Consider the following 12,220-nt stretch of genomic DNA (forward strand, 5'->3'; position numbering starts at 1 on the left):
CCTTGATGGTATATGAAAGAATTGCTACAGATCTGTGGAAACCATGAAATGCAACATGGGGACACTGAAAAAATCCTTATGTCCCACCTGTATACCCTGATTTGTTGTGATGTGTAACCTCAAGGCAAGGAGAAGTAAGTACAAAAGCACAATGAGAAAAGGCATAAAGTCTCTGGTTTTCTTCACGATGTTGCTTTCTATTTTAGGTCTTCACTCCAGATGAGATTACGTTTTTTATTAAAAAATAAAAAAATAAAGCAAAGCAATGACTGAATTTTACATACACATTTTCTGTAAAATAAAAACTGAATGCATTCTTGGCAAATTAATCCTGGTCATTTATCCTGAAGTAGTGCAGCACTCTCATATTCAATCACGAGATTAGCTAACCTGTTGATGCTGAATGCTTTGCTCATTAGGTTGCTGTCTAGAGACATTGAGTGCACACATTTGTCAAAAAAATTACTAAGAACTTTCCTGTACATGCATGCACAGCTAAAACATTACGTACTTTGCTAACTGTTTTGGTGTTTGGTTTTTTTTCCTTTAGAATAAAATACATTCATTACAGACTGCAGCAGAGTGGCTAGAGTAATGCTAACTGTTCTAGAATTCCCTTCGTTTGTGATTTAAATATTTAAGATCCTAAGTCTTGGAACTGAAAAAAGCAATCACAAATATGCTGCTTCAGATCAGGCAGACACTGCAACACTTAATTCTTAAATACCATTATTTTTTCATTATTAGATCTCAAAACATCACTAGTGAACGGATCATACAGTTTCCATAAAACAAGAAGTGCCGTAGACTTCAATGAGATTGGTTAAGAAAGTAAAGTGAGCAGGATTTGGCCCTACTCTGTCGCAGCCTTTGCTAAATAGAATACAATTGATTTTAGTCCTGTAAGGAGCAGGGAGTTGGACTCGATGATCCTTATGGGTCCCTTCCAACTTGAGATCTCCTATGATTCTATGCATTTGCAGGAATGAGAAGGGGAAAATATTGCGACAAACACATTAGAAGTCAGCAGCTGCACAGACGAGGCTTATCTGGAATGGGTACAATATGGCTGCATTATTTCCTGCACGATGGTTTTGCTTCTGCATGCAGCATACAATCGTATTGTTGCAAAAGTTGCATCTGGGGAACACATGATCACTGAATTTGTGGACGAGAGAATTCTTCATTCTAATATGAAACACTCACATCTTGGCTCCAAGCGACATGCTAGTATATACCTTAAATAATATTTGAATCAGGCCGTACTGTACACACAATAGACATCATGACTACCGAATAGGAAATCTGCAGAAAATTTGGTAATACCCTTTGAAGTCTATTCTTTGAAGACAGTACTTTAAGTGAAATGAGCTTATTTATAAAAGAAGTGCTTTTTGTGAATGCTTTTATGGGAGACACATTTCAAATAGCTTTAAATATCATTTCCACCTTGGCGCTCCAGCAATTTAAAATAACTGTTTATTAAAGAAATGTTTCTCTGCTTAGTAAATGAGATAAACAGTAAGATACATTTCATTAGCCTGTAATAAAAAGAGCATTTAAGACAAATGTTGTTAAACACACCAATGTAATTTTCATCGAATTCTCTGCTGCGGTTTAATATACAATCTGTATTTTTACGTACTGTATCTGACAGCTTCTAAATTCATTTGTTTGCTGTGGTTCCTTTAAAACCTAAATTACTAGAAAGTTTCAGTAAATTAGCTGATCCAAATAATCTTATGAACTGATTAAGCTAGAATGGTTATATTAATTTAGACAAATCTGCAACTGGCTCCTCTCCATCCCTTTAAGCTGATCTACAGAAAGGCCTACCTGGATGTTAGTCAGAAGGGTCTCTATGGAGGACAATCCATCAGGGAATAGAAAAGGAGATGGAAAACCCGGAGGTAGTGGTTGCCCATGCCCAGTTAGAGAAAGTTTGTCAAGGCTGTCTCTTGCGGTTGGTGTGGAGAGCGGGGTCTCATCTGTATGTGATTGAAACAAAAATATAGAACAAGTTACGCTTGTCTGTTTTTATTAGACCTCAGTAATGGCTTCCCTAGTGGTTTCCAGAACATTTATTGCAAATTGGTTCCTGCTATCAGGAGAAAATGCTTTCTGCTGAATTTTCTTTAATGAAAAAGCTGTGGAGATACAACAAGATAACATTAATGAGTAACTTTATAAGCCTTTTAAATGCAGTCTCTAATGAGACTGAGTTTACAGTGCCATAGAATCTTTTTAAAACAAATATTATCTCACATATACTTGTGATAATATATTCAGGCTGACTTTATGGGCACCTTCCCAATTATCTCATTTTAGTTTGTGTTCTATTTGGATTGACAATAGAATATTTTCGAGCATGGCATATATTTTGTATACGAGAAGTATTTGAATATGAGGCTTCCCACACAATTAACCCTTCCCGCTCTTAATGGTTTCACTTACAGCTCAGAAGATTCTGCAACACCGAGAAAAACTACAGCTCCTCAACGCATTTTTAATCAAGAAAGTACACCTGATTCCCACAATTGAATCATGCTCAGAACAATACATGAAATTAACAGCACGGTTACAATCACTGGCCTAATTTTTTTAAGTACGGACATCTTCTAACAATTAGTGCGAAACTCCTTAGTGGGATCTTTGTAACAATCAGATCTGATCAGTTCTGACATCACAACGGGAAAAAACTCCCACTGCTTGAAGACTTCTAAGATTAAAGTTTCACAGATAATCTGTGAACGGATTATAAAGTAAGTGCAGAGGAAAAAAAAAAAGAAAAAAAAACAATTAACAGAAACTTCAATACCCTCTTTTTTTTTTAATTTTTGAAATATTTTTAGACTACTGTTGATACGATACAGAAATTTAGGTCAATTTCTTTGCAGCAGATATTAATCTGAATTCTTCAAAAGGGAAACTATCTATACATATATATAGATACATATATCTATACGTGCCCTTCTTACCAAGGGCTCAGTCATTAACTGACACATATTGATGTATCTCAATAAAACACAAGGACATCAGAATGTACTCTTGGTATTATGCAGATCTCTGCACAGCTCTTTGACTACAGAAGAGTTTGTCAGATTTGTTCTTTTTCATTTCGGCTTTGATCATTATAAGATACATATGGTTTTGGGGTATTTTAATTCTCTTTCTTTCAGCACTTTATTTAATTGTAGTTTCAATAGTAGTTGTATTTCTCTATTTATCCTAAAAGGAGCTATCTCTCTTTTTGACTGGAGTACACTACTTTCCGAAGTGGACATAGTCTAGGACCAGGAAAATTGAAATCTGCTGCAACAAAGGGTTAGAGTGTGGGCTTTGACAACCCCAGGACCAGAAAACCGTTAACTCCGAGACCCAGTTCATTCCAATCGTCCCCATCCACCATTACTCCAGAAGTAATTCACCTCCGTCAACCATGTTCAGGTGCAGATTTCTTGCCCCATCTCCTTAGCAGCTCTGTTCTGCTGGCCAGTATTTACAGTGCTAGAGCACAAGCCTCACCCACCCACCCATTCTTTTGGTCCCTCCAAAGAAATATGCAAACAGGCATTTGGACATCTGCTTCTGGGCTGGTCCAACTTAGCTCTTTCTATAACCAGTGGAGAGAAGCAGACACCAATTTAAGGTACTAATCCATATGAACTATCACAAGCATCTACTGCAGGAGGAGACAAATCTTTCTCTGGAAGTGTCTGTTGGCTGTAAAATGAGCCTAATCTGACTAGCTCAGAGGGAAGGATCTACTTCTGGTGAGATCAGTCCTACCATGGAAACCGTTCTTCCCTCTTCACTGTGGCTCAGGCTAAGAGTAGCCTACACAAGGAGTAAGATACCGTTACACATCCCCTATTTTTTAAAATTTGTGCTACAATTACTGCTTTCTCATAAAGTCATAATTCAAAAGCTTACCAAGATAAACTCTGTGAAACAAACTGACGTTGACCAAGGAAAGCTTCAGCTCATTCAGAGTCATAGAAGATTTTTTTCAGCTACATTTAAGCTTTTCAGCCACGTCACAAAGTGCTGAGAAAAAGTGGCTGTACGTTACAGAACCACTTCCTATCTACCTTACTGAAATTCAACGCAGGCTCTGAAAAATGTACTCTGTGGATGTACCCTCTGTCCTCACGCTAACCCACAGCAGCATCAATGTCTGAGTAATCATTTGGTAGTAACATATTAAAATTTGGCCCTAAATATGAATTGTTTCTTTTCTTCCCAACTTTTAAAATATTCCAGAAATATTCACCACTTCATTACAAAAAAATAAATTAGGTATTCCTGGGTATTGCAAACTAGCTTATTGTTCTCAGATCATCCTGCTAGTTCATCTTCTCAAATCCCATTCTCGTGTGAAAAATCATTACCAAATGTTTTTTTCCAAACTGCAGTCAGAATTGTTATGCCTTCATTAATCAAAAGAAACAACCCAAAACTTAAACAAAACTGGTTAGACAATAGATTGATAAACACTATGCAACATTATTGCATAGATGAAAGCTTTTTTTCCTGTACTGCAAAAGTGGCTTTCCCAAATGATTCCTACCTACCATTAAAAAATAAAAAAATAAAAAAAAATTACAAAACCTCTTCTTTGTTACATCACTGAGTTTTTTTTGGCTAAAGACCTCTTTATAACAGTGGTTCCAGTGAAGGTACTGGACTTGCATGGTATAGCAAGGAGTCTGATCACTAGTGAGCCTGGTGGCGTTGAGTCATATGAGAAAGTAAACTAAAAAGAGATATCATTTGCCTCTAGGTTTGTCAGAGAAATGGACCAATGAGCTCTCGCACTTTCTGAGTCAACTTAGATTCTTACTAATATTTTAGCTCTCAAATTGTCAAAATCTTTTAAAACATACTAGATAAAATTGACCCACTTAAAAATTCCATAGGCTTTAATTCACTTAAAAACTATGCTTTTCCATACAATTGTTGAGATACAGAAAGCTCGTAACGCAGGTCTTGTCATAGACTTTAAGCAAGGGATTAATTTTTTCATTGTATTACTACTTTAACATTAAATATATGTTAAGTTTGCTGTACCTTGTGCATGCTCAAAACATGTCGTGAAGTTTGCAAAGACTTTCCTGACAATGTGTGGCATGGTTTTGCAATAGGCAAAGTAACTTAAAAAAGCTCAAAGTTATGCAGAATGGTATGAACTCAAAATAACATCCAAACTCTTATGTTATAATAAATAACAGAAACAAATTTACACTGAAGGGTAAGACTAGAGAGCTGAACTTACTATGAACTTATTTTAATGAAACGTCAACTCAGAAAAAAAAAGTCAGACTAATGTGACTTTGTTTTCTTGATGTCCCATGTGAAATAAACTTTGAGTGTGAGTATGTTTGAAACAGCAAATGTACATATTATACACAGGAAGCATGGATATTTGTGGATGTGAGATAAGCGATGATTGAGGGAATCTTGAAAAAATGCATTTTTAAGAAAAACCACATTGTAAACACAGCCAATTAAAACACAACCACATATCTTAGTAGCAAAATAATATGACCTCTTGCAATTAAGGCATTTTAAAATCTTCCGTTCCTGCAGAAGTCCTCTTTTCGCAACACGATGATATATCTCTTTGTTTCCAAGTAATCATTAACCTAACATCTTTTAAACTGTTGCAAAGGAACTACTAATGTTCCTCTTAACCTACTCGCAGAGCAACACTGCAAAAACGGTGACTCCTCGCTGGGAGACAGAGATCTGGCATTTTCAGTCTAAACGCATCAAAGGAACCATTCGAAGACAAGCCAGGGCAAGAGGGGAAGAGGGTCAATCTACAACTCCATTGTCAGACTTGGGAGCACAACAGTGTAAAGAAAGGGGAAAAAAAAAGAACAAGGCAGAACAAAGAAGTGCCCGGGCCTGCCTTGGCTTGTGCTGGGAACGGAGATGTTATAAATTAACAAATAAACAAGGATAGGACAAGCTGTTACCCAAGCCTCGACAGTATCTGAGCAGAGATGAATATGTGCCTTGACATATGAACTAAATCACCATAATAGGCAAGTCTGAATGTGACACATATCTTTAGAATATTTGTAAAGGCTACATCCACTCCATTCATTGTTCCTCAATTTCCAAAAATTCACCTGGTTTTGTTCAAACCAGATTTTATCTGCAAACAGCAGCTGGTTTGGGCCAAATACAACGAACATTTTTCACTGTATTTGGTTTGTTGCCATTCTATTTTATTCTTTCACCAGATAACATGGAAACAGACATCCTGGAAGCTGTGACAGCTATTTAAACAATAATAGATGAACGGAGGTAGCCATTCTCTTGTCTTTGTTCCTAAAAGCAAGTAGGATAAGTTCAGACCGGTCACCAATCAAACTGGAGAATATTGATATTGCCAGGATTTGAAAGCAAGCGATAATAGCTCGCTCCAAAAAATACTATACAGATTACTGCCTTTCTGTAATCATTTAATGGTTTTTTGTAATGCATCTTGATGCTTTTTTGTTCTCTGTAAAATATTTCACGTGTATTTGTTCCTAAAACAGGCTCATTCTTACCATTTGAATGATGAAAGAGGATCCTGTCTTCACTTTTTACCATCATAAATCTGGTGCATACATTTTTGTGGAAACAATTTATTCCATTTGGCTTGATATGATTTTGGTTTATGTTGTCAAACACCCGTTAGTACAAAGTCTTGTATTTCACCTTCCTCAGAGTTAGAGGTTTCAGGCGTGAGAAGCTTTTCTATTTTAATTAATCTGTAACTGTTGATTTATATAGTAACACAAAAGAACAGGGGGTCCCATGCGCTGAACTGAAATGTTTACCAACTTCATGTAGATTTAAAAGAATAAATAAAATCCTCCTGCTCAATTCCCATATCATTTGGCTGCTTTATAGATTTGGTCATTCGAGATTCACCCTGAACATAACTAGGGGCAATGTGAGATGACTGTGAAGGATGTTACGAATTGTAAAAGGAATGTACTAAAACTAACTCTTATAAAAACATTCTTTTTTTCTATCTACATTTTAGTTTCTTCTTTTTACGCTGAAAACAGTTCTCCGGGAAAACCAAGTACTCTGAAATTAAAACATCTGCAACTGTGGCAGCTAGAAATAAGGGGAGAATATCAAATATTCAAATGGACTGACTAGCTGGCTGCTGTTTCGAAGAGGCTGGTGCTCTCACAGCTGAAATGCTTGCCACTGAGTTCTTGGCTGGGTATGTTTGCCTGAGGACTTTGAAAATAGTAAGTCACAAATAATGAAATATGACTAAAAGATTAAAAACTTACAAGGAAAGGACCATACCTAGGAGGAATGCATTTCTTGGATGTGTACATTGCTCACCATGGCTTTATATCTGGTGCAGTCACGTGCATTTGTTCTTACAGAACTCATACAATAATTGTATATCACTTCTAACATTACGGGACATTTTCATAAGTGGCATGGCTTCAACACATGCAGCATTTCACTCGATGTAAAGGATTACACAAGAAGAAAAGTACGTAAAAATCTAGTTTTATATGTCCAGCTTGGACGTAGGTTTAGATGCCCACCAACAGTAAGACTCGTATTTACTGACAATTCTGTCTGATTTTAACCACAAAAAATACAATATTCTAACTTGATGCTTGTCCTTTTCAGAAAAAAAAGGAGTTTCAATTAATACATTTCCAATATTTCTTTAATCCTTTTAAAGAAAACGCAGTTCCTACAGATCATTCCTCACGGCCGCACAGGGTCACTGAGCACACCACACTCGGAGTTGTCTCCATAACGGCCAATTAGAGCCAGATGGAGAATTACCCCTTGAACACAAGATTAGGGACCTCTCCCTCCCAGGTCCAGTGATATCCCTTCTATGCTGATACCTTGTAAGCCAATTTATCTATGAACATAGAGGGAAAAAAAAGGAACGCATTGCTGGCTGGAAGCAGGATGTCGGGGTCTGGAAACAGGGATGGCTTGACAAGGAGACAGGGACTAATCAAGAAGTCAGGGAACGCTGAGTTGAGAAAATAGGAAAGAAGGACAGTCAAGGTGGCTGACCACTTTGGAAAGGGATAATAGGATTGGGATTATGTGGTGAAGGAAGGGAGGAAGAGTGCCCAGGAGCAAAAAATTTATACTGACTCAGCAAGAAATAAACAAAACAGCCAAACAGCATATTTTGGACAAGTAATTCTCGTAGCATTTCAAGAACTGTAGTTCAATGCAAATTAAATTTATAGCTGTCAATAACAGATATATAAAAGTATGGTTTTTTAAAGGTCATGTGTTTTAGTTTTGTTAAGGCATTGTTGGTATAACTTCACTATAAATGAATGGAAAGAGTTGGCAAAATACACCCAAAAAGCAAAAATGTAATTAGTGGTGATGTTCCAGCTGTGAGGATTTCTTCAGGCTTTTTGGACTAGATCGAGTTGAGTTTATTCTTCATTTTACATGTCCCTAGGAGGGCCTCAGAGTCAATCAGCGCAACTTATCTAATTTTCTCTTTCAATAAAAGGATTATTTTAATAACCTTTATCTTATTTTGCAGCCTATTACTGATTAGGGCTGGGTCAAGCAGTATTTCCTGATTTATTTATTCTAAGAATTCCACAATATGTCAGAATAAATTATCATTCGTATTTTTAAACAAATGTATTTTACCACACAATTGAATGTTAAAATGGCGGTGATATTTCCACTTTGTGTACTTTGGCATCGTAACACAAAACGCGCAAAACAAAATTATATGGTTTCTCTGTCCCCATAATAAAAATTATCCTGTTCACTCACAGAATTTTTCACACAGCTCTTTAAAGTGCACAGAATGGTCAGGAACAAATAAGAAATGAGATATTCAAAGATGATTCTGCATATATCTGATAATTATATAGTACAAATATCTTGAACAGCGACTTTCATTAATTAACCCTAAAGAAATATAAATTCCTAAAGATAAAACGATAGTTAGAAAGGCACACTAAATATTTTTATAGCATTTTTTAACAATATATTAGTATAAATACAAAGCACTTTATAATACTATAACCTGGAATTCTTAATTATGAGAACTACGTCCATTATTTCTTTTTTAAAGATCCTTATATGCTACTGGCATGGATCAGATGCAGATTAAGGCCATCTGTGCTTTGGATGCTGAAAAAAGTATAAATGTATTTCACTGGTTCATGTCAAATGTCTCAATTAGTGCTCTGCTAGCTCCACTCCATCAGCCAGGCAATACCGAGTGCTAAAAAGAATGTTTCTTGGCTTCGTAGCAATTCTATGAGAACTGCTCATATGCAGAAGTGTATGCGGGGGGTTGTGTAAACGTGTCTCCCTATAGGTTCACAAGTGTCATTCTGAGCTTTTTCTGAAGTTGTGCTGAGGGGTGTGCACGATCATCTATGTACTAAAGGGATACCTGCTTAGGAAATCAAACCCCACCATTCACGATACTGGCCATTTAATCTCCTTTCCTGTGTTGGCTACAGAAGTTGGCTCCCTTGCCTAGGTAGCCTGCCTGTACATCTAGCTTTCCTAAACGTACGCAGAATCAAAGAGCAAGCCAAGTATTTTGAGTCTGAGCTAAATTCCTGATTAACATCAAACTTTAAATTAGGGATTGGACTTAAAGACTGCATACTTAATGTATTGTGCACTAAAACTCGTATTTTCAAAATTATGGACATAAATATGCACATCACCACTGATAAAAGCAATACACAAGGCAATACATCCACAGTATGCATACTTATTTTTGTGCTGCCTGTTCCTCCCTCTACTTTAACTGTCTCCGTATGGCTACTGCAAAATGCAAAGTAAAAACATTACAGAATGTAACAATTACATTTTGCTAGATTTTATTGGATCATTTCAAGTGCCACACGATTTGGATTAATAATCCTCTGGACGTATTTCATGAAAGCTGAAAAACATCTATTATTTTGGGATTTAAGGCGATTTAAAAAATAAGGAGTATCAATAATACTAGCATGTTTGTCATTGTCAGCTGAAATAACACCACTCCTTTTTTGTAGGCATAATGGTAGTAAGAAGGGAATTCTTGATAAGAGCACAGCTGGTAACTTGTAATTCTCTGAAGATGAAGGTTTTATGGCAATACCTGGAACTGCATTGTATTCACCCTGTTTTTCTTGGTCTGTGTTCAGTTAATAATTCTAATATCCATCAGAATTCATATTCATCAGAAAAAAAAATATTGCGTCAACATTTTCAAGAAGTCCATATTCGAGCCATGCCACAGTTAGGAGGGACTAAGCGTCAATGTTCCCGCTGCCTTGTCACATGGCCCAAGTTCTTGGTAATCTGCTGACAGCATGAATTGGATGCCCAAACAGAAAATTAATAGACGGCGACATGTCATGAGACACTCGTCAGCTGTCATTCATTCCGCACCACATAACCTGTCCCACACGCTTGTCCCCAGAATGCTGGCAAGCAGATGAGATTGACCAGGCGTGCTTGGCACCTGGTGTAAAGTGGCAATACAGGAGTCAACAGTACCACACTTCACAAATAAATACATCGGAGAGAGAAGACAAAAGAGGTTTAACCACTTTGCATGTATGGTAGCCCATACTGGTCATCCGCACCAGCAGAAAAATCTTCATCTGGTCAGAATTCGTAAAACTGGATCTATTGATTAATGCAATAGTTTTGTTTAACCTAATATTCGTACAGAATTCTGTGATGTTTCTTCTTAAAATGAGGAAATATCATATTTTAGATAAATATATAAAATGTTGCAGAAACCCCAATACTTTAAAAACGTATATACATATATTCACTTCACTTTCCTCTAAGATCCTATTAATGCCCAGGATTTTAATAACTTCACTAATAAAAAAGTATGATATCTATTCATGATGCACATCATGCTCTAATATTCAGATTGACAATATATTAATTAGACCACTGAATGAGATGACCAGTCTAAAAATGCTTAGCGAGACAGAAACACACCAAGAAAACCTGTTCCCAAGCTTTCTCTATGCCAAAATTCCTACCCCAGATGTATTAGTATGCCACGCTTAGAGACAAAAATGCCAATGAAATTAAAAAAAAAAATTCAAAAAATAGTCAGATCAACTCATCCAACACGGTTGTATGGCGATATTTGGCAATAGGGTCAGGAATCTGTGAATATGCGAGGAAAAGCCACAAATGCATTGGAAACGCAGGGGAAGAAACCACGCTTTGCAAAGAAAGTACCTCGGGGACTGCGTTGGCCAAGACCTGCAGCCACGCTTCCGAGAGGTTAAGGTAACAGGTCGTTTATCATCAATAGTTCAGTAACATCTACTTTTTGTTTAAGTACCCAAATGGCAATACACGCTTTTTACAGAAATCCGTGATCTAGTAACTCCAAGATCTTAACTCTTCTCAGAGCTACTACAGCAATTGTTACTGAAAACAAAAGGATGTGAAGCATCCCATTCTGACAGATTCTCACCAGGAAGGGTACAAAATGAGTGAGCTGTTTCAGTATCATGAAGCAGCAATAGCACAGAGGCTTCCTTATCTGGGGGCTAAAAACCCCACATTTGCATAAGGGACCATCAATTATACTTAACTCACTTTTTAAAATGATTTCACAATAATTTTTTTAACAAATATAATAAACGCCCTTAATGTGTCTATCTATGGAATGGTTCCAGTACTCAGATGCGAATGTTGTAGACAATAATTGATGTACGCATTTTGGATTATATGGTTATGATATCCTAATAGAAATTTGGCTGCCTGCCTATGGGAGTTCAATATGAGTTCCATAGTTTATAGCATCAGAAACAGTCCTTTACAATATTATAGCCACATTTCTCAACCCATTGCCTATAGATTATATCCTAATATCTGATTTTCACAGAAATCCATAATAGTAAACAAACCAGAATCCCTAAACCCCAGAGTGCTCAGAAACAAAATTCACAATGAAAAGGCGAGCATTTTTACATCTGATAGGATTCCTCTTGCAATTCATTCATCAAACATCTGCAACAAGCTGCCAGAATGTGTCCATTAGTGAGATTTCTATGGCATTCACTAGCTTGATGCTCACTGATAGAATAATGTAAAAGTTTTACCTCTAATGTTTTCTGCTCCATTTGAGGCATCCACTTTAAAGTGAGCTTGCTCTTACTGCTTTTATTGTTAAAAATACAGCCACGATTTGGCCTGCTTGTGTCTT

At 36.7% G+C, this 12,220-nt stretch overlaps 1 protein-coding gene across 6 annotated transcripts in view; it reads right to left on the reverse strand.

The window, feature by feature from the left end:
- The window catches only part of DACH1 (dachshund family transcription factor 1), a 364,758-nt gene that overhangs the window by 48,682 nt on the left and 303,856 nt on the right, over positions 1 to 12,220 (reverse strand). For all 6 annotated transcript variants that reach the window (XM_063335421.1, XM_063335431.1, XM_063335411.1 and 3 more), the window contains one exon: positions 1,837 to 1,988. In XM_063335421.1, the coding sequence (XP_063191491.1) occupies positions 1,837 to 1,988 (152 nt within the window). The remainder of the gene's footprint in view (positions 1 to 1,836; positions 1,989 to 12,220) is intronic.

The sequence above is a fragment of the Chroicocephalus ridibundus genome, chromosome 1 (assembly GCF_963924245.1).
Source record: "Chroicocephalus ridibundus chromosome 1, bChrRid1.1, whole genome shotgun sequence".
Lineage (NCBI taxonomy): Eukaryota > Metazoa > Chordata > Aves > Charadriiformes > Laridae > Chroicocephalus > Chroicocephalus ridibundus.